This window comes from Crinia signifera, chromosome 2 (assembly GCF_055691185.1).
Source record: "Crinia signifera chromosome 2, ASM5569118v1, whole genome shotgun sequence".
Lineage (NCBI taxonomy): Eukaryota > Metazoa > Chordata > Amphibia > Anura > Myobatrachidae > Crinia > Crinia signifera.
In genome coordinates, this window is record NC_139218.1 from 82,199,923 (window position 1) to 82,223,026 (window position 23,104).

The 23,104-nt window shown below is 44.7% G+C and overlaps 1 protein-coding gene across 2 annotated transcripts in view; it reads left to right on the forward strand.

The window, feature by feature from the left end:
* The window catches only part of SH3KBP1 (SH3 domain containing kinase binding protein 1), a 345,673-nt gene that overhangs the window by 183,564 nt on the left and 139,005 nt on the right, over positions 1-23,104 (forward strand). For both annotated transcript variants that reach the window (XM_083172486.1, XM_083172487.1), the window contains 2 exons: positions 4,129-4,235; positions 20,421-20,547. In XM_083172486.1, coding sequence (XP_083028612.1) covers positions 4,129-4,235; positions 20,421-20,547 — 234 coding nt within the window. The remainder of the gene's footprint in view (positions 1-4,128; positions 4,236-20,420; positions 20,548-23,104) is intronic.

The window sequence follows — 23,104 nt, forward strand, 5'->3', positions numbered from 1 at the left end:
CCCCCCTCCCCCACTTGCGGCACTTCCGATCCCCCCTCCCCCATTCGCGGCACTTCCGACCCCCCACTCGCGGCACTTCCGACCCCCTCCCCCACTCGCGGCACTTCCGACCCCCCCCCCCCCACGCGGCACTTCCGACCCCCCCCCCACTTGCTGCATTTCCGGTACCACCCCCCCCCCCCACTTCTGAACCACCCTCAATAAACTCACCCTGGTGGTGGCATCGGAGGCGGTCCTGGTCCCCATGGGTGGTGGTCCGGGTCCCCCTCATTCATTGATGCGGTGGTGGCAGCGGCGCTGAGAAAAAAAATTAAAAAATTCAAAATGGCTGCGGCCAGCCAATCACGGCTTGCCGTGTCATTGCCCCGCCCCCTAGAGCTGGCTATATTAGCCAGCTCCAGACAGGGGGCAGCCAGTCCTACGGTGGAGGAGGAGCAGAGAAGAGCTCCAGAAGAACAAGCCTGGGAGGTGGCAGCCCCCAGTTGAAGAACAGAGATGAAGAGGCTGAAGCCCTGGGAAGCAGCGGCCTTGCAAAAGAGCTTAAAAGGCCGCTGCCCCAGGTGAAGAACAGAGATGAAGAGGCTGAAGCCCTGGGAAGCAGCGGCCTTGCAAAAGAGCTTTAAAGGCCGCTGCCCCAGGTGAAGAACAGAGATGAAGAGGCTGAAGCCCTGGGAAGCAGCGGCCTTGCAAAAGAGCTTAAAAGGCCGCTGCCCCAGGTGAAGAACAGAGATGAAGAGGCTGAAGCCCTGGGAAGCAGCGGCCTTGCAAAAGAGCTTTAAAGGCCGCTGCCCCAGGTGAAGACTCTGCAGAAGCCCTGGGGTGGCAGGAGCTTCCCTAGGTGAAGACAAGATGCAGTTAAATAAAATATTTAAAAACCTGTGTTTGTTTTTATTTTAATATTTCCTTTACAGGGGGGGTTTAGGTACTGGTGGGCCTTTAATGCCCCATATGCTGGTACCTGTGGTTCTCCCAAGTACCAGCATGTGGGGCAGGCTTGCTGGGACCTGTAGTCCTACTGTAAAGGACAATATTACTGTTTAAACAAGCTATCAACCCTGCACCCACCGCCCAGGGGTGCAGGGGATAGCCCTGGGCTTCGGCCCAGGCCTGGGGTGTCATGGAGAGGGGGGACCCCTTTATTTGGGGGGATCCCCACCTCCCCAAAAACACCCGGCCTGGGCTGACTAGTTAGGGTGGGTAATGCTTTGGCCACGGGACCACATCAAGTGTGTCCCCTGGCTATGGCATTACACCCCTGCTAGTGGAGCCTGGTGCTGGTCCCCAAAATAAGGGGGACTCCCTATCCATTTTGTCCCCCATATTTTGGAAACCAGGGCCAGCTCAAGAGCCTGGTGCTGGTTGCCAAAATACAGGGGGACCCCTACTCACTTTGTCCTCTGTATTTTGGGAACCAGGATCACTCATAGAGCCCGGGGCTGGTCATGCTTGTGGGAGAGACCCGCACCTTTATTTTTTTATGTTTTTTATATTTTTCTTTGCCACTGGCCACCAATGTTTTTTTGGTTGGGGGAGGGGGGACACTATGCCACCAATGTTTACTTGTTTGGAGTGAGGGGGGGCACTATGCCACCAATGTTTATTTATTAAACAAATTTATTTATACGTTTAGGAAATTACTGTCATCCTAAACCAAATGTATATGCTAATAAAGAGCTTCTGTTGAAGTCAATATAGACTACTAATGTCCGCGCACAGTCCCTCCCGCCCCAGCCAGCACATTCACCTCCGCCACGTCCCACTGCTAAGAGGACAGAGCGCGGAAGGATTTTAAGGGGACAGCGCGCAGAAGGATTTTTTTTTTTAATCAGCACGGCATTTAATAAAAAAAACGCAATTCACTTGCGGGCCACCTAAAACAACTCGGTGGGCCACTCGTGGCCCGCGGGCCACGGGTTGAAGACCCCTGCCTTAAGTTAAGGCATGCAATTTGTAATATTGCCCACCCAGATATTACACAAGTACCCTACTAACAAACACTAATTGTGGTTTTAGGTGATAATATAATTTGGTCACCTACTCTCATAAATGTGAAAGTTTGCATTTAAACAACAAATTTAAAGCACTTTGAGCCCTATTGGGAGAAAAGTGCTATATAAATATCATTATTATTATTATTATTATTACTATATATGCATCTGCAGACCATTTAAAGGGCTCATATTAAACTGTGGCAAATAAAGTGATACAATTTATTAAGGAGCCTTTTAACTTGTGAAGCTACAAATCTGTCTTTTTCAGCAAAAATTCTAAAACAAATGTAACAGTTTACTTGCAACATTGTGGCAGAGAAAAGAGCATTCCAAGCCACAAGTGTGTAGAAAAATAAAGGGTCTCTACTGAATTCTACACAAATACATATTGACTTTGGAATTGGTTAATATCTCTTTATCCTTCTCAAGTTATATTTTCTCCAGAGAGGTGGAAGCTTGGATAGCAAGCTATCATAAAAACAACACACAGCCTAATATATATATTTTAATACTTATGGGGGTTATTCTGGTCTATTCACTAGGCGGCAGATTAGCAGCCTTGCAAGTCCACCAGCAGCCGAATACTGGTCGGCCCACCCCCATTGCACGCTGCATATGGTCGCAGAGGCTGCAAATGGATGTTTAACATGAACATCCTTTCGCAGGCTGCAGGGGAACACCCACATTAGTCTATGGTCACTGACTGTCAAATGGTGTGGAAGGTCCACACATATCTAAGGCCATTTTTAATAAAAGTACACCTTGTACAAGTTTTCAGTCACTTTAATAGTTTTGGGAGATTTACTTTGTCTGGCTCTTAAACTTTTGTCCTGGCTCCTAGATGTTTGTAAAAATTGACAAACCATGATAATGTAATTCCTGTAATGTATATATATATATATGCTTTCTCTGTAGCTCCAATCAAGCAGCAGAAGGATTGTATGATGGATTGTATGATTGATTGTATGATTGATTGTATGATGGATTGTATGATGGATTGTATGATTGATTGTATGATCGATTGTGAGTAGATTGTGTGTCCAAGGACTGCCGGGGATTTCAAGGAAAATTGTACACAATCATGAGCGCAATCGATCTTAAGATAGATCTTTCTGATGTATGGCCAGCTTTAGCTTGCGAGCAGGGCCCTCCTACCAATTTACTGTCTGTAACTACCCAGTTTTTTAATCCCAATTTTGAATTGTTAAGGGCAAGGCAATCTGCTGCGCTGTATAAGAAACTGTTAATATAATAAATAAATTTAGAGTCCGTGTCACTCTGATGATCCTGAATACTTACTCATTTTGATCAACCTGTCCTCCACATCTCCCAGAGCCAAAGTAGTAAATTATAGGCAAGCACGGTTTAATTTGACTGGAAATACTCTGACATTTGACTGATGTACCCACGGAGTGCCATACTCGTGTGTTCTACTGCGTTTGGTCTCCAGCCATTTTGTGTTTTGAACAAACATGAATGAGAACACTGCTAAATAATTAGGAGCCAATGACACCCATGAGGCACAAATCTCATAAATATTGGTTCATCCCATGACATGGATATATGCAATAGGAAATGGATATGTTTTAACTATTAGGAACTTCAGACTAAAATATGTAATGCTGAACAGAGAAGGGAGCAATTAACACCACTTGGTTTTTTTTCTTTTGATAATGTACTAAGCCATTTTTCCATATGCTTAAAGTAATGTATATAAATTGCTCATACTGTCATGTGAAAAAACAAAGTACGCCCTGTTTCACGTCTTACATACTGTAGTCATACTTGCCCACTCTCCTGGAATTTTTGTGAGACTCCCAGATTAGGAGGGAGAGTCTCCTGGCTCCCGGGAAAGTGAGCAGGTCTTCTACATCCCTGCTATTGCTGCAGTTTCCCATTGTGAGATATAGTTAACACTCATCTAGTCATTACCAGACTCGACATTTTGGTCACTCGTGTTTCTTTTGACCACAAATCCAGACTTTGGTTTGTCATTAGTTACTTAAAAAAAATAATAATAATAATACAGCTGCCATATGCCCATACCTATACCGTCACAATAACAAAGGCACTCAGAGAAGACACAAAAACAAAAGATTAAAGATGACTAAGATTCCCCTTGCTTCTTTCTGCACAGGTGAAGGAACACGACGAAGGAGGTGCCAAGTGGCCTTTAGCTACATGCCACAAAACGAAGATGAACTTGAACTCAAAGTTGGAGAGGTTATTGAAGTCCTCGGAGAAGTAAGAGCCTGCTATATATGCTTTGCCTTTTCTAGAAAGGTTATTAAAATGTTCTATGAAGGTGCAGTTCAGTGTACAGTATGCACATATATTGTCTGTTCTCTGAGAATTACTGTGTAGATAATATTTCCTTTGTTCTGGATATAGCAAAGGAGAAGGGCAAAGTGTGAGTGAAGGGGAAAGTGTTAAATCCACTTACATCATCATGGCCCACTCCCCCTGCTGCTCAGTGATACAATTCATATCATCTCCCATTACAGGGTGGGGTCATGGAGATAATCACATGATAGTTCTGAAATATTTTTCAGAATGTCTCATCTTTGAGAATTAGAGCATACTCCTCTACGTTATGAACCCACACTGTGCACTAGTTAGTGAACTACCAAACGATGCTTAACCAGTACCATTTGCCTGGCATGGTCACATCATACACAACCACACCAGGTTGGGCTTTCCCTGACATGATTGCATCTGATGCGACCTGTCAAAAAGCCCACTGTGCTTCCTGGTCAACCCCCTACACCCACCTTGTGCTGGCTGTGCTGACCATCACTGCTGATTGGTCAGCTTGGCCGCACCCCCCACCCAGCATCTGCAAACATTAGCAGCCACTGAAGTATTGTCAAAAGCACCATCTTATATTTCATCTGGTCTCCCAGGGCAGTGGAGTGTAGCCGGTTCTGGAAATATGAAGTTGCCATGGTTGTGATGTTTTTGTATTGTTTTTAATAAAATTATATTGGATTTATTTTAAATGTCATAAAAAAAAACCTGACAATTTCTGTACAGTGGGGGTTATTCTGATTCACTTGGACAGGCACAATCTCTCTCTAATGGACAAAACCATATGCACTGCAGGTGGGGCTGAGAGAGTTAGATTTGGGTAGGGGGTGTACTTCAAACTGATATCTATATTGCTGTGTAAAAATAAAGCAGACACTATTTACTAGGGATGCCAATGTCGGGGCATTTTTTCAATCCCGGGATTGAAAAATGCTCAATCCCGGGATACCGGGATTGGCATCCCTAGTTGGAGGCCTCCAGGCTCGTGCACCTCCTCCTTAGCAGTCAGCACAGCAGCCGGAGAAGAGGCAGGCCGGAAAGAAGGCAGGCGGGTGGGCAGAGGAGCAGAGGCGGGCGTGCGGAGGAGAGTGGAAGGGGGCAAGCACAGGAGAAGGATGCATCAGAGTGGGCGGTGTGGCCTGCGCAGCGTGACCTCTACTGTCACGCTACGCAGGCCGCACGCATGGGTCAGGATTCGGGAACAGCCGGGCAGCGTCTGAGCGAGTGCTCAGACGCTGCCCGGCATTAGACTGCGTTAGAAGTGGTTACATTATTTTTAAGGCTGGTAAATATTATGGGGTATGGACTCTATTCCATTGGTTTTAAAAAATAATAATGATGTTTTTCCACAAAATAATAATTACATTGGTATAGTTTTTTCAGTGTATTTGGGCAGGATTGCAGCTTTTTTGCACCAGTTTGAATGCTAACTACTTACTGTAGTAAATCTGGTGATTCACTTCTAATGGAGAAATATAGGGCTGAATTTTTGGGTCAAAAGGTGTGGTTTAGCAAAGGATTTGGATTTTTAGTTGACCTTGGTTAATTGCCGCTTGGAGTTCTTTGTTTGCTGATTTTCTGCAAAACATCTTCCTTTTTATTGCTCTTGGAAGAAAAACTTTCATTTCGCTGTGATTTTGCACTGTAAGTTAATGGTGCACAGTGAGTATATATTAAGTGAAATTACCTTACTATTTTTAATGGTAAGGTGCTGTGTAGGTAGGCGTTCATCCGGAGTTAGTGCTGTGTGGGCTTAATGTTGCTCACATAGGGCCTTATTCTGATCGGTGCGGGCCGATCAGAAATATGCAGTGATGTCCGTCTTGGCGAATCCCCGCCTTCCATACGGATCGCCACCTCCGTCCGTATGCAGATATGTGGCGGTCCGCATGAATGTGGACGGGGATACGCCTCCTCCATGGTGGGAGCAGCCCCTGCATTCGATAGTCGCTGAACATCGAATGCAGGGCCGCACGCTCCACCAGGTCCCGCAACACAAGACCACACGGACACTTGTCCGTGTGAAATCTTGTATGGGGGCGGGCAGCTGACATCCGGCGATGTCAGATGCCCGCCCCGTACCCACGCGTCACGGCCTCATTACCATGCATACGCCCCGCGTTTGCATGGGAACGCCCATGAAACGCGGGGCGTATGCATAGGGTAATGAGGCTAAGTAGCCCCTCACGCCCCTCTACGCCCCCTGTGCGGCGTATAAAGAATCCATGCGGCGAAATCGAGTGACCTCTGCACATGCGCAGACGATAAACATCGGCGGCCCGTACGCAAGCGGGAATATCCGCACCGATCAGAATAAGGGCCATAGAGACCTTTTTTACATTTGTAACGAAGTAAAGCAAGTGCCAATAATTAGGTACAAGTGATTTTTTTTTTAAATTGCAATGAGTTATATTTTTAAATATGAATTACAGATGGAAATTAAGCCTGACCGTTAATTGAGAACTCTACCTAAACATAGGAGTTTCCCTATAATCTTTATCCACAACTATAGTAGTAAAACCACAATGCCCCTTGTCTACGATCCCACACATTAGGGATACCTCTACCAATGATGCAACAAATGTATAGTACCTCTGACTGTACGCTACAGTTATAAGGGTTATAAAGTAAGCTCAGAGCATTTCAGTCATCATCGCATCTGTCTGTAGAGGGTATCTGTATCTGCTATAATTGCAAACAAAATATAAATCTGTTCATAACAAGAGCAAAGTTAAATACAGATGAATTGTTTTCTCCTGTATGCACATACCCTTCCACATGACCCATTCCATTAGGTACCAAATGGTCTGTTACTGGACTTCCTCCTTAATGTATGATTGCCATCACCTGGGTTAAACTAGTTGATTGATGAGAAGGGTGTTTCAACTCAGGTGACGATATTCATACATTAAGAGGGAAGTCCAGGAACGGAGCATATTGTACCTAATGGAATGGGTCATGTTGGATGGTATGTATGCATTCAGTATTTGTCCTTCCATTTCCTCAAAACCCCTCCATATATCCATCCAGTAATCACCACATTCTGTGAACAGTACTCTATTTCCAGAGGAAACACATTCACATAAGTCATTATCCTGAATGTATTTGTGTCTCTTGTAATCAATGCCAAAGTATGGTGACAGGATGTGTAGGAGGAACCAGGCAGGGTGAGAAAATCCTGTGTGATATAAGGTTATGGGTATAAATGATAGATTGACTCTAGGTCAACAGTCATTAGGTCGACACTAATGGTTGACAGTGGGTAGGTCGACTCCTTTAAATGGTCGACATACTCAAGGTCGACAATGACAGAAGGCCAAAACAAGCACAAGGACGACATAGACATGGTCAACACTGAAAATGTCGACACAAGGTTTCATGGTTTTGATTCTGTGTCCACATATGTCGACATGTACACTGAATAAGTGTAATGCGGCCCCTCTCATGGCTCGCGGAACACTATTCTATTCTCACTCTATCTCCACTTGGATGGTGAAGAATGACCAAATCAGTCTAAAAAAAAAGATAAACCTGTGTCGACCTTTTCTGTGTCGACCTTTTGCTTGTATCGATCTTCTGTCATTGCCAACCTTGAGTATGTCGACCATTTAAAAGTGTCACACACAGTCGACCATTAGTGGTCAACCTAATGACTGTTGACCTAGATTCAATCTATTATGAGTCCGCATACCGTGATATAATTGTACTGTCTGACATAAGGTTGTCACCTCGCTTGCCTAATGGGAAAACCAGCTGTAGTATATGTAATATATTAGTTTTCTATATATTAATATAACAAGAATGATGGCTGGTGCAGGAACCCTTGGCTGCCCTTTGCGGCTCCCACCCATCTCATGCCCTGCCCTACCACCTATATGCACGCTCTGCACGGGATATTTTTTGTGTGTTACTTTTTTATGTCTTATTTGCAAAATGGAGTGAATAGAAATCTGCTGATTATAATAATATGCGGCATGTCTATATTTAAATCAGCAGAAGAGCTTCCTGTGCGATCTGTTCACTCCGTTTTGCAAGTAAAATGCTGTTTAACTGAGAATGTCGCACAAAAGACTCCCGGCGCTACAGAGGGATTCAGTATTGAATCCCGGCGGTCGGGATCCCGGCGTTCAGAATCCCGACGCCGGAATCCCGACAGCCGAAATGCCGACAAGGGGGGGACGTGGATCGCCCCCCCTTGCGGGCTCGCTGCGCTCGCCACGCAGCGGGCCCGGTGCCTCGCTACGCTCGGCACTTTCTTATTTTAGAAAGTGTCGGCATTTCGGCGATCGGGATTCCGGCGTCGGGATTCTGAACGCCGGGATCCCGACCGCCGGGATCTTAACTGCATCCCCTACAGAGTCACATGGGGGATAGAGCTATGTAGACACATCTGTATACAGATGGAGCCGCATTTATCTAGACGGGCAGCTCGCCATAACGACACGTTTCGGGACTCCATTCGCCGAGACAGTTTGCGAGAGCGCCTCACACGCCTGCACTTTGCCGCAAATGGGGTGCGTGAGCGGCTCACACGCACATGTGTTCCATTCTCTGTGCACATCGGCAAATGGTGCGCCGAGACGGGACGCAGACCGGCTAGATAAGCGCGGCTTCATCTGTATGTAGTATATACGGTAAATGCCACCATTCGTATGTCGCGTCTGTTTGCACGGCATATGAATGGTCGCCAAACATAGGACCAGTGCAAATGCACGCGGACCTACGAACGGTCCAGAATAAGGTCCTATCTGTACTGTATGTCAACATCCCAGTGTGTTTCCATGTGATGCACTGTGTTGTTGGCTTGGTGTCATATAAAATTTCTCCAGTTACATAGAATTTGAAGTCGGATAAAACCAGTCTGCCCTTTAGTGGGAGGTATTCAGTTTAGGGGTGTGGCTTAGAGCAGTGGGTCCCATACTTGGTGCCTCGGGGCACTTACAGAGGTGCTGCAGGTTTGTGCTCCTAGACCATATCAAATTATCAGTGGTTAGTGTGTTGGGCAAAGCTAGGGTCTGGAGACTACCAGACCCTGTATGTGGACAAACTGAAGGACAGAAGACAGAAGAAAATTTGGGAATAGTGGTGCTATGAAATAAAAAATAATGATACTCATGCAAGAAAATGTGGGTACTACTGGGTTGGGCTATTAGGGTTGGGTTACTGGTATTAAGGTTAGGTGATTCTGGGGCCTAATTCAGACTTGGCCACAAAGCTAATTTTTGCACAAATGGGCAAAACCATGTGTACCACAGATGGGACAGATGTTACATGTGCAGTGATAGTTAGATTTGGGTGAGTTATTTTGTTTCTGTGCAGGGTAAATACTGACTGCGTTATGTTGGCACTGAAAATCTAACTCTCTCTGCACATGTTACATTTGCCCCACCTGCAGCGCAACATGGTTTTGTCCATTTGAGAAAAAATTAGCTTTGCCATCAAGTCTGAATTAGGCCCATGGTTAGGGAGAGGTTTGGGGTAGGGTTCTCCTGCTCCCTTTCCCAAGGTGTGTTTATGCACTGTAATTGCCCCCTTTCCGAGTTCATCGTGTGAGTATAGTCTGGAATGGGGAATGTGTGTGCTACTACTACTAAAAAATGTATTTTTATTTTTAATGATAACAATAACATCAGTAGTAGTACTGTACTAAAAAAAATGCTTCTCTTAATCTTAATACCCCTTCTATATCGCAAAACCGGGTCCGACTCGGGATCTGGATCCCGGGTCTGACCCAGGTCCAATCCTTTCACATTAAACCCTGGTCGCCCTGTGTATACCGGGGCAGTTGGGAGGTATGCTACCTGTCTTCGGCACCAAAATGCCTCAATCCTGCTCTGCCTACTAGTAAAAATCTATTTGTAGCCCTGATCTCAATATCAACACACACCCAATTGTACTTACAGACAGTAATACTACAACACTAACCTGAAATCATTGTTCTGCAATAAAATGTGACCTAAATATTTGCAGAGCTGCAATAATTCTCATTACGAAACAATCTCCACCCACGGATGTATCTAATATTTCTGCTAACAACATAACAATGGCCCTTATTCTGATCGGTGCGGAAATTCCCGCATGCGGACGGACCGCCGATGTTGATCGTCTGCGCATGTGCAGAGGTCACTCTGCGCATGTGCAGGCGATTTCGCCGCACGGATTCTTTATACGCCGCACAGGGGGCGTAGAGGGGCGTGAGGGGCTACTTAGCCTCATTACCCTATGCATACGCCCCCCGTTTCATGGGCGTTCCCATGCAAACGCGGGGCGTATGCATGGTAATGAGGCCGTGACGCGTGGGTACGGGGCGGGCATCTGACATCGCCGGATGTCAGCTGCCCGCCCCCATACATGATTTCACACGGACAAGTGTCCGTGTGGTCTTGTGTTGCGGGACCTGGTGGAGCGTGCGGCCCTGCATTCGATGTTCGGCGACCATCGAATGCAGGGGCTGCTCCCAAGACGGAGGAGGCGTATCCCCGTCCAATTTCATGCGGATCGCCACATATCCGCATACGGACGGCAGGTGGCAATCCGTATGGAAGGCGGGGATTCGCCTGCACGGTTGCGGCCGCATATTCTGATCGGGCCGCACCGATCAGAATAAGGGCCAATGTTCTATAGATTACGTGTGTTGTTGTTGTTTAACTATAAATCACGTTATATTAACTCTATAATGTTTTCATATTTTTCTGAATTCTTTATTAAACCAGGTGCTATGAGCTACTACTGGTTTTATTCCACTACTAATTCCTATGGATCTTTCAATAAGTATTTTACTGTAACAGCCTCAATGTGGAGTTCTAGCCATTATATCAGTATTTACCAGCAAATCAATGGCTGTGCAAAGCTACATTTTAACTGAACTTGCATACCTATGCTGTTATCAAACTACCTGCCTAATAATATATAAAATGTTTGATAACTACCCCCCCCCTCTCCCTTCTCTGCTTCACCGTACCACAGTAGCCCAGAGGGAACTGGTGCCACAGGGTCACAGAGTCTCTGTCAGCATGCAGATACCAAACACCCCACCAAAAATGGGAGACAGAGGCTAGAGGTACTACTGTACCTCTTGCACATGTCATGGGAGTGCAGCGCGTACAGCGCGTATGAGCATGTAACACCCCTATGGCAACGAGTTTGTAACCCCCCTGGCAACAAGCTTGTAACCCCCCTGGCATTGAGCATGTAACCTCCAGTAGTATGTATTAACCCCTTCCCGACATTTGACGTACATTTACGTCATGGTCGGGATGTACTTCCCGACACATGACATAAATGTACGTCATGAATGTAAACTGTCACTGCGTCTATAGACGCGGTGACAGAGGGACGATGGCTGCTGTCCCTGACAGCAGACATCTTCCCTCATTGCCCAGGGGGGGCAGCGATGCCCCCCCCCCATCGGCGATCGCTGTGATTGGCTGTTCAAATGTGAACAGCCAATTACAGCGTTTTCTGTGTACCGGCGAATAACGTCGCTCGGTAACACAGGGATCGGTGGTGATTGGTGCTGTTAAGTACAGCACCAATCACCACCGGGTGTAAAGGGCTCACTGGTGGTCACCCCACCTGCCCCCAAGGCTGTGATTGGTCCGTCGGACCGACGGACCAATCACAGCCATTACAACTCACAGAAAATAACGGAGACAGCCCTGCAGCCGCCATTCCGGTCAGGAACAGCGTGCAGAGCGGTCTCCATGCCCATCTGTCCCCTTATACTGACCTGATCAGCGTTGGTGGCATCCGTGCTGCCAGCTGCTGGTGCTTCCTGGTTGCTGTGGTTGCTGTTGCTTCCTGGTGCTTGTGCTGCTGCTGCTGCAGCGTCATTGTGTCAGAGAATATAATATTGTGTGATATAATTTTGTCTCTGCTGCCCCCTGCTGCCCCCCTTTTGTGCTGATCAGTATAAATTAACTGATCAGCAACTTTTTTGGGGTGCAGGGTTTTTTTTTTATATATACCCTGTCAGGTTGCACCAAAAGTTGTGTGCCTGCTGCCCCTCACTGCTAATCAGTGTTGCATCACTGATCAGCAGTTTTTTTTTTTTTTTTTTGAGGGTGCTGTGGGGTTTTTTTTAAAAAAATTTTTACACCCACGGTGATTTTGTGGGTGTCCTGTGGCCGCTGAGCGCTGATCAGTGACGTACATCACTGATCAGCATTTTTGGCACAGGGTTGATCTAATTTTTTTTTTTGGGATCAAATTCCTGTTGCCTTTGACTCATCAGCAGTTTTTTTTAATTTTTTTTTTTGGAGGGTGCTGTGGGGTCTATTTTTTTTTTTTTTTTTACACCCACGGTGATTTTGTGGGTGTCCTGTGGCCGCTGAGCGCTGATCAGTGACGTACATCACTGATCAGCATTTTTGGCACAGGGTTGATCTAATTTTTATTTTTTGGATCAAATTCCTGTTGCCTTTGACTCAGCAGTTTTTTTTAAATTTTTTTTTTTTTAGGGTGCTGTGGGGTCTATTTTTTAAATTTTTTTTACACCCACGGTGATTTTGTGGGTGTCCTGTGGCCGCTGAGCGCTGATCAGTGACGGACGTTACTGACCAACATCTGTGCTCAATTTTTGGCGCAGGAGCTTTTTTTTTTTCTTTTAACTTACACGTGTTAAAGCACTACATACACACTACATACCCCCCGTGTTGAAATAAAGTTTGTACCCCCCCCCTACACTATACACGTGTTGAAACACTACACTTACACAAACACAAAAATAATAAAAATGTCCCAATCATCGCAAAGACTGTTTTCAGCGGAGGAGGCATATGCCCTTATTGCCTCTGACACTGACACAGCCAGTGAAGAAAGCGATGAATTTGCATTCGTCTTAAGCTCCTCTTCCTCCTCTAGTGATGAGGGACCCCCTCAAAGACGCCCCCGTAGAGCAGCTGAGACCCCCCAATGATTGATCTCGTATGGACCCCACCACCAGACAATTTTGAGCCCCAGGTTCCTGAGTTTTTGGCCAACCCAGGAATCCAATTTGATACTACAGGCCTCAAAGAAATTGACTTTTTCAAAGTCTTTTTCTCTGATGATTTTATAAATTTAATGGTGGACCAAAGTAATTTATATGCCCAGCAGTTTATTGCCCAAAACCCCACGTCATCATTTGCTAGGTGGACCCCTGTAGATGCAGTAGAGATGATGACGTTTTGGGGTCTGGTGTTACATATGGGCATAGTTAAAAAGCCAGAAATTAGACAATATTGGAGTACAGATGTTCTGTACAGCACCCCACTTCATCGTATGGCCATGACCCGGACTCGTTTTGAGACGATCCTTAAATTTTTGCATTACAACGATAATGCACAGTGCCCACCCAGAGATGATCCCACCTTTGACCGGCTATTCAAAGTCAGGCCGGTCATTGATCATTTCAGCGCCAAATTTGCTGAGATGTACATCCCCGAAAAATTCATTTGTGTAGACGAGTCACTGATACATTTTAAAGGAAGGGTTAAATTCCGCCAGTACCTTCCCAATAAGAGGGCAAGGTATGGCATAAAAATTTATAAGCTGTGCGAAAGTACCTCAGGGTACACCCACAGGTTTAGGGTATATGAAGGGAAGGACACAAGAATTGAACCGCCAGAATGCCCCCCCTCCCTCGTAGGTGTTAGTGGAAAGATTGTCTGGGATTTAGTGCACCCCTTCCTGGATAAGGGTTATCACCTCTATGTAGATAACTTTTACACCAGCATCCCCCTGTTTAAGGCCCTTGGTTCAAGAGGTACAGCAGCTTGCGGTACTGTGCGCAAGAACCAAAGAGGCCTCCCAAAAACGCACGTTGCCCAATTACTGAGAAAGGGTGAAAGCAGGGCACAATCCACCGAAAATATGTTGTTGGTCAAATATAAGGACAAGAGGGATGTCCTTATACTGACAACAATTCACGGAGACAGTACCACCTCCGTCCCTGTACGAGGTACCAGTACCCACACCTCAAAACCTATTTGTATCCTAGATTACAATAAGTACATGGGCGGAGTGGATCTTTCAGATCAGGTACTGAAGCCGTACAGTGCCCTGCGGAAAGCAAAAATATGGTATAAGAAGCTGGCCGTGTATATCATCCAGATATCACTGTATAACGCTTACGTACTATTCCGTTCTACCAGCCAGACGGGGACATTATTGCACTTTCAAGAGGAAGTCATAAAGGGCCTAATATTTGGGAACCAGCAGCCAGAGGGCCCCAGTACTTCTAGTACTGGCCCCAGTACTTCTAGTACTGGCCCCCGTATTGTATCAGGGCAGCATTTTCCTAACGAAATCCCCTCCACTGGAAAAAAGGGCAGGACACAAAAAAGGTGCAAAGTTTGCTATAAAAAGGGAATAAGAAAGCAAACTATTTTCCACTGTGAAACTTGCCCCGACAAACCCGGCCTATGTATGAAGGAGTGTTTTAAAATATACCACACATCTATGGATTATTAGGTTCATCATTTCACCGTGCTTCGGGGGTCTTGCTAATGCGACATAGCACCCACCATTCATTCCACCAGAATCTGTGCTGCAAAATCCAAATATCACTCCTTCCCTTCTGAGTCCTGCCATGCACCCAAATGGTATTTTTTGGTCACATATGAGGCATTGCCGTACTCTGGAGAAATTGCGGCACAGATTTTGGGGTGCTTTGTCTCCTTCATTCCTTGTGAAAATGAAAAATTTTGAGCCAGAACTGCATTTTTGTGTAAAAAAATGTAATTTTTCATTTTCACAGCCCAGTTGTACCAAAATTGGTGAAACCCCTGGGGGTTTGAAATGTACACTATACCCCTAGATGAATTCCCTGAGGGGTGTAGTTTGCAAAATGGGGTCACTTGTGGGGGGGTTCCACTGTATTGGTGCTTCGGGGGTCTTGCTAATGCGACATAGCACCCACCATTCATTCCACCAGAATCTGTGCTGCAAAATCCAAATATCACTCCTTCCCTTCTGAGTCCTGCCATTTTTTGGTCACATATGAGGCATTGCCGTACTCTGGAGAAATTGCGGCACAGATTTTGGGGTGCTTTGTCTCCTTCATTCCTTGTGAAAATGAAAAATTTTGAGCCAGAACTGCATTTTTGTGTAAAAAAATGTAATTTTTCATCTTCACAGCCCAGTTGTACCAAAATTGGTGAAACCCCTGGGGGTTTGAAATGTACACTATACCCCTAGATGAATTCCCTGAGGGGTGTAGTTTGCAAAATGGTGTCACTTGTGGGGGGGTTCCACTGTATTGGTGCTTCGGGGGTCTTGCTAATGCGACATAGCACCCACCATTCATTCCACCAGAATCTGTGCTGCAAAATCCAAATATCACTCCTTCCCTTCTGAGTCCTGCCATGCACCCAAATGGTATTTTTTGGTCACATATGAGGCATTGCCGTACTCGGGAGAAATTGCAGCACAGATTTTGGGGTGCTTTGTCTCCTTCATTCCTTGTGAAAATGAAAAATTTTGAGCCAGAACTGCATTTTTGTGTAAAAAAATGTAATTTTTCATTTTCACAGCCCAGTTGTACCAAAATTGGTGAAACCCCTGGGGGTTTGAAATGTACACTATACCCCTAGATGAATTCCCTGAGGGGTGTAGTTTGCAAAATGGGGTCACTTGTGGGGGGGTTCCACTGTATTGGTGCTTCGGGGGTCTTGCTAATGCGACATAGCACCCACCATTCATTCCACCAGAATCTGTGCTGCAAAATCCAAATATCACTCCTTCCCTTCTGAGTCCTGCCATGCACCCAAATGGTATTTTTTGGTCACATATGAGGCATTGCCAAACTCGGGAGAAATTGCGGCACAGATTTTGGGGTGCTTTGTCTCCTTCATTCCTTGGGAAAATGAAAAATTTTGAGCCAGAACTGCATTTTTGTGTAAAAAAATGTAATTTTTCATTTTCACAGCCCAGTTGTACCAAAATTGGTGAAACCCCTGGGGGTTTGAAATGTACACTATACCCCTAGATGAATTCCCTGAGGGGTGTAGTTTGCAAAATGGGGTCACTTGTGGGGGGGTTCCACTGTATTGGTGCTTCGGGGGTCTTGCTAATGCGACATAGCACCCACCATTCATTCCACCAGAATCTGTGCTGCAAAATCCAAATATCACTCCTTCCCTTCTGAGTCCTGCCATGCACCCAAATGGTATTTTTTGGTCACATATGAGGCATTGCCGTACTCGGGAGAAATTGCAGCACAGATTTTGGGGTGCTTTGTCTCCTTCATTCCTTGTGAAAATGAAAAATTTTGAGCCAGAACTGCATTTTTGTGTAAAAAAATGGAATTTTTCATTTTCACAGCCCAGTTGTACCAAAATTGGTGAAACCCCTGGGGGTTTGAAATGTACACTATATCCCTAGATGAATTCCCTGAGGGGTGTAGTTTGTAAAATGGGGTCACTTGTGGGGGGGTTCCTAACTTTTAGCATCTTATGGTGCCTAGAAACCTACTGTACATGGTGCCTAAAAAATAATCTCATAAAAAGGAGGCTCCAAAATCAAGTAGGTGCTCCTTCTATTATGAAGCCTGTGGTTTGGTCAACGTGCACATTAGGGCCACATATAGGATATTTATGAAAACAAAAGAATTGGGGGAATCAATGTTTAGTCACATTTCTCTAGTAAAATCTACTGTGTTCCTTAGAAAAATTTATTAAAATTGAAAATCTGCAAAAAAAATGAAATTTTGAAATTTCACCTACACTTTGTTTTAATTCCTGTGAAACACCTAAAGGGTTAACAAACTTCCAAAATGCTGTTTTGAATACTGTGAGGGGTGCAGTTTTTGAAATGGCATCATTTATGGGGGTGTCTCACATACAAGTCCCTCAAAGTCACATCAGAACTGAACTGGTCCCTAAAAAAATCAGTGTTTGAAATTTTCTTGAAAATTTGAGAATTTGCTATTCATATTTTAAGCCTCCTAGTGTCCAAAAAAATTAAAAGGAGGTTGAAATAATGATGGCAACATAAAGTAGACATATGGTCTTTGTTAGTTATTAACTATTTTGAGTGGTATGATTATTTGTCTCACAAGCAGAAAATTTAACATTTTGCAAATTGCAAAATTTTCAATTTTTTTACGACATTTTTGTATTTTTCACAAAAAAACACAGACTGTATCGACCAAAATTTACCACTAACTTGAAGTACAATGTGTCACGAGAAAACAATCTCAAAATCACTGGGATAAGTAAAAGCAAAAAAAAGTTATCCCCACATAAAGTGATACATGTCAGATTTGAAAAAAAGGGCTCTGTCAGGAAGGCAAAAACAGGCTGCGGCGGTAAGGGGTTAAAGTTTTATTTTTATAGGTGTGTGTGTGTATGTTCTTGGGGTATTGGTTCTGTAGTAGGACTGCAAGGCCCAGTGAGCCAATTAATGCCCCGCATGCTGGGACTTGTGGTTCTCAATGGGAGACTTGCTGGGCCCTGTAGTTCTACTACAGAACACAATACCTACTTTTAACACCATCACCCTGCCACCCACAGCCCAAGGTTGGCAGGGCAGCCCTGGACTTTAGCCCATGCCAGGGGTCCCCTGGAGGGGGGACCCCTTTATTGGGGGTCCCCACTCCTCCAGGAACCCGGTTTGGGTTGACTAGCCACAGTGTCATGTTTTGGCCAGGGGAACTAATATAAATAGTTTCCCCAGCTGTGGCATTACACCGCTGGCTGTTTGAGCCTGGAGCTGGTTCTTGTATTTTGGGGACCAGGACAGGGCTAAGAACCTGGTGCTTGTTATAGAAATACAGGGGGACCCCATTTAATTTTTTACCTTTATTTCTGAAATGTATTTATTTTTTCTTTCTTTTTTTTTTTTACACATAGAAGCATCGCACAAGTCCGACTGATCTGTGCAGGCTTCAGCCAAATACACCTGGAAAATTAGGTCTATTTCCCAGTCTTATATACTGCTGAATTCGTAGCCAAATTCAGCCAATCAGATAGATCTTCATGGCCATATACAGTTGAGTTCTATCGATGGTGTATTCATTCATACAGCTGAATGCGGCTGAAGTTGCCATTCATAAAAATGGCAAATCAGCCGACTTTGGCTTTTTGTAAATTTGCTGGCCACCGGGTTCCTGCCATATATCACATCGAATGAGTGCATTCGTTACCATTTGATCTTAGTAATTTTCCCCCAATGTTTAGTCAGTCAATAGATTGACACCAAAAGTTAGACATGCATTAGTTAGACATCGTGACAGAGGTCAATACTGCCTGGCCAAATCGCCCTGTGTGTATACAGCTTACAACCCTACAGATATTCCAGAAGAAAACTCCCGGTATAAACTAATATAACCGGTTCCCTGGTGGGACAATAAGTACAACACTAAGATCAATCTAAATATAGGTAAATAGAAGATGGAAATGTTATAGCATGGAAAACCATACAAACATTTAACAGCTACAGTATTCCAGCAGTGCAGTGCAATGCAAAACAAAAAAACACTGAGGGAAGCCAAGAGCAAAAACACATAACAGTCGAGTCAGATCTCCACTACGTCGTACGCCACTTATAACATGGCCAGAAACCGCAAACTGCCATCGTAAACAATGTAATTAGCCAGTCCAAGAGAATTTTTTACAGGTTGGTCTCCTCCAATCTTCATGGGGAGCCCAACAAAACAGATTTTATTGTGTCTGATTCAGCTCTACACGTCAGATCATTTGGCATGTGTGGTAGCTACTTGAAGAATAAGTCATCAACTTTACATCCTGAGGGGAGGCGATATCTTCCAAATCGGACATACAATGCCTTGCTTTATCCACTCGTTCCCTGTTTTTTTTTTTGCATTCTTGGTGAAAGAGCGATAAAATTGGGCAGGTACAGGTTGATGTATCAGAGACCCGCTATGTAGATCAGAAATGGCTTGCAAGATCCGTTGGGTAGAATGAGGCAGCTCAGTAGATTCATTATCACATTCAATAGCCTTAAGAAGGGGGTTAGGGGTATTCTGACTAGAAGGTTGAGTGGGCTGAGAGGAACTGGCATATTTCTCCGGGTGCCGTACGGGGTCCCGACAGTCAGGATCCCGACAGTCATTAACCCGACGTCGGGATCCCGGCTGTTAAAACACTGACGGCCGGGTTCCCGGCGGCCGGCGGCTATTTTCCCTCGTGGGTCTCCACGACCCCCATAGAGGGAGAATAGAATAGGTGGCGAGCTACGCAGCGTGGCGAGTGCAGCGAGCCCGCAAGGGGCTTTGTTGCGCTGGCCACGCTGTCTGAGGCCAGGCAGGTGGGATCCCGACGTCGGGATAATGACTGTCGGGATCCCGGCTGTCGGTGCGTCATACCACACCCATTTCTCCAGCTTAGCAGCTGCTCCAGCAGCATGCTCAGTTTCCCCATGTTGATACACCTATAGAGTACATGTGTTGACATGGACCCTGAACACATGTCCTCTATAGCTGTATCAACATGGGGAAAACTGGGCATGCTGCTGCTGTGTAATGCGTCACCCTCGCATGGCTGGTGGTGAAGTTGCCTATGGCAATCAATCAGCTTTGAAGTAACATTTATCAAATGCAGTCTATAAAAACATACATACTGTAGCAGGTGAATGGTTGCCATGGGTAACTTCTCCCCTAGCTCACTTCTCCACTCTTTTTACTACTTCATACATTTTCCTGACTAGACTGTATTGGCACATACATCTCTATGCTTTTCCGTTTGGCCCATTTATAGTAAACACAGTGTAAGCCTGCATAAACCAATTACAGCTCAGTATTTTACATTTTTATTTTGTACTACTATAACAAACCCAGCACATACCTAGTCAGACACTGTCCTGGCTGACCCCGCCCCCTGAACGGGCACCCTCTGCAACTCCCCACTCTTTTGCAGCCCCATCCCTTGTGCCTCACTCAAGTCAATAGTTGTAATAATAATAATAGTCTAGTGAATTTATTAACTGAATAATAACTTTCCCCCCAAAATAGTTGCTACGTTGTTTAAGCAACAGGTTTACTTTAATGCACTGCTGTGGTATTTATAAATGAAGTAAACCAAACACTATCTGGTAACTTCAGCCACTTTTCATATGTAAATGTTATGTTTAAATGCGACTGAACAATAGAAACTAATTTTGCTGTTTGTTGTTCTTATGAAGGTGGAAGAAGGCTGGTGGGAGGGCGTTCTCAATGGGAAGACTGGCATGTTCCCTTCCAATTTTATAAAGGAGCTTGTGACTGAAACTGAGATTGGGGGAAATTTTGAAGAGCACCAGATAAAGCAAGGTGAGAACACAAAGTGACCATAAACTGATTCAAAATACAAATGTTTATAGGTACAGCTGAACAATGGTTCTGATTGTTGTGTTATTTATTATTTATGATTCTATTAATTATAATATGCAAACTTAGAAATAATAGTATTCGGTGCCATTGTCTATTTGTATTAAAAGGTAACATTTTAGTCACAAATGATCCTCTCTGTAAATGAGGAACTGTGAGCCATTACAGTAAATTGCTCAATCCTTTCTTAAAGAAATCTTTAAAAAAGCCTGTGGCTCATTTTTCTCCTTCAATTGAATAGGAAAAAGCGTGCAGCTGCCATAAAAAAAAACCCTGCTCCATGGGGTTTTTCATAATTGAGCACACAATTGAATGTGCCCCATAGTCAGGCGCAGAAAATGTGTTTCTTAAAAAGCGGTGACCTTTGCAGCAGAAGTTTTTCATCAGCTTTGCAGCAGTCTGTTCCAACCCCATATGACGATAGGACCTATGTTCATCTCACTTGTAGACTGTCATTGTGGTTAACTATGTTCTGTAGATAATGGGGGTAACCTGCTCTCTCTGGTTAGTAGGGGTTAGGAACAAAAGAAAAAAAAAATTGTTTCAATTTAAAAGATCCTAGATCGATTTCTAACAGCTTGATGAACTTAATATACTATATATTGCATTCCACACTGTGTAAGCATTGCCCTGTTACCCTGTCTATAGAACATAGCCAACATTATTGAAATGGGATACAGTCATTGGGTCGACATGCATTGGGTCAACACTATTAGGTCGATATGCAGAAAGGTAGACCTGGGTCTAGGTTGACATGGGTGTATGTCTACATGTCATTAGGTCGACACAAGCATTAGGTCGACATGGGCAAGGTGGACAGTCAAAAGGTCGACATGGAGTTTTTCACAGGTTTATGAGCCGGCATGTGCCGACAGGCGGTATTTTATGCCCTACCATCCACTAGGGCGTGCTGGGAGAATAAAATAGTGAGCCGAGCATAGCGAGGCACCGTGCCCGAAGCATGGCGAACCATGCGCGGGGACCTGGTGCAACGTTTCAGTGTCCATGTTGACATTCGGGTCAAAAAATCAGTGAAAAACCCAATGTCGACCTTGCACATGTTGACCTAATGCTGTGTCAACCTAATGACATGTCGACCTACACCCATGACCTTTTTGCATGTCGACCTAATGGTTTCGACCCAATGCTCGTCGACCTAACTGCTGGAGCCCTAATGATCCATACCCATTGAAAGTGAACTGCATCTTTCATCTTTATTAAAGAGATTGTATCAAATGTATATTCTCTAATGTGATAACCCTCCGGTATTTCCTGTGGAGCTGTCAGCTCTCTGCAGTATGAGCTGACAGCCATTCTTTTCCAGAGATAGTCTTCTACATCCTGGCTAGCAGTGTGCGCCACACAACCTGTCTTCCCGCTAGTTGTCATGGTACACTGTATAAATCCTTTCTACTGTATTGTTCTTGTAGGAAACATAGTTGTATTTGCTCTTTGTACAAATTAAGAAACAGTATAATCCATTTAATGTAGTAGTAGTAATAATAGTATTAATGATTATTTTTATTGCATTAAATATGAAAAATAAAAAACCTGTTTGTTCTTTAAAGCATTTACTGTCAAATAAAATGTCAATCATTAATAGTTATATTGCATTCTTCATTTCGGTGTGTGATTTATGACCAAATTTCATCTGGGACTGTAGAATGGAGCTTGAAAGGATTCCGAAGTTTGCTCAAAACTCAAAGCCTAAACGTATGTCTAGAACAGTGGGGTGATTCAGACCTGATTGCACGGCCGCAAATTTGCATTGCCCAGTGTTCAGGTAGACGCAGCCCCTCTAGAGTGAAATCCCGCCTACCAAATACATGTGATCGCTGTGCGAATAGATGCGTATGGCTCCAAATCTATTTGTAGCCATGCGAATATGTTCAAAGCCATTCGTTAGCTGCTCACCATCTAATGATTTTTTACACTGGGCACCAGTCATTGCAGGCTCAGAGTAGAACAGGCTGCGATGAAAATAGGCATATCCGGCCTGTTGCTGATGTTACACGCCCTCCCCTATAACGCCTGGGCACGCCTGCTTGGGGAAGGGGGGAAGGGGTGTGGCCACAAAATAACACCAGCTTACATTACACCACACAGTAGTGAACATTATTCATATTACACCACACAGTATGCCACTTATACATACTGTGCCAGGTAGAGCCCATTAGACACACTGCGCAGGTAGAGCCCATTAAGGTGGCCTTACTCTACTGAGATGTTTCGCAGCAGTGTATGGCCATCCAATGTATCGCATGCAATCCCGTTCCCTGCCACCATGAGGGGGTCTAAGTCAAAGGCCGGATCTGCATGCTATACTTCCTTCTTTGTGGCAACATTTTCTGTTTCTTAACGAACAGGAAGTATAAATGGATGACCCTATGCACCCTTCTGTTATGCCCTGAGGAAGATCCAGAGGGAAGCACATTTTTTTATCCACCACCCAAATTCTCTTTGGATGATCAGGACTGTCCATCAAGGGTAAATAATAGGA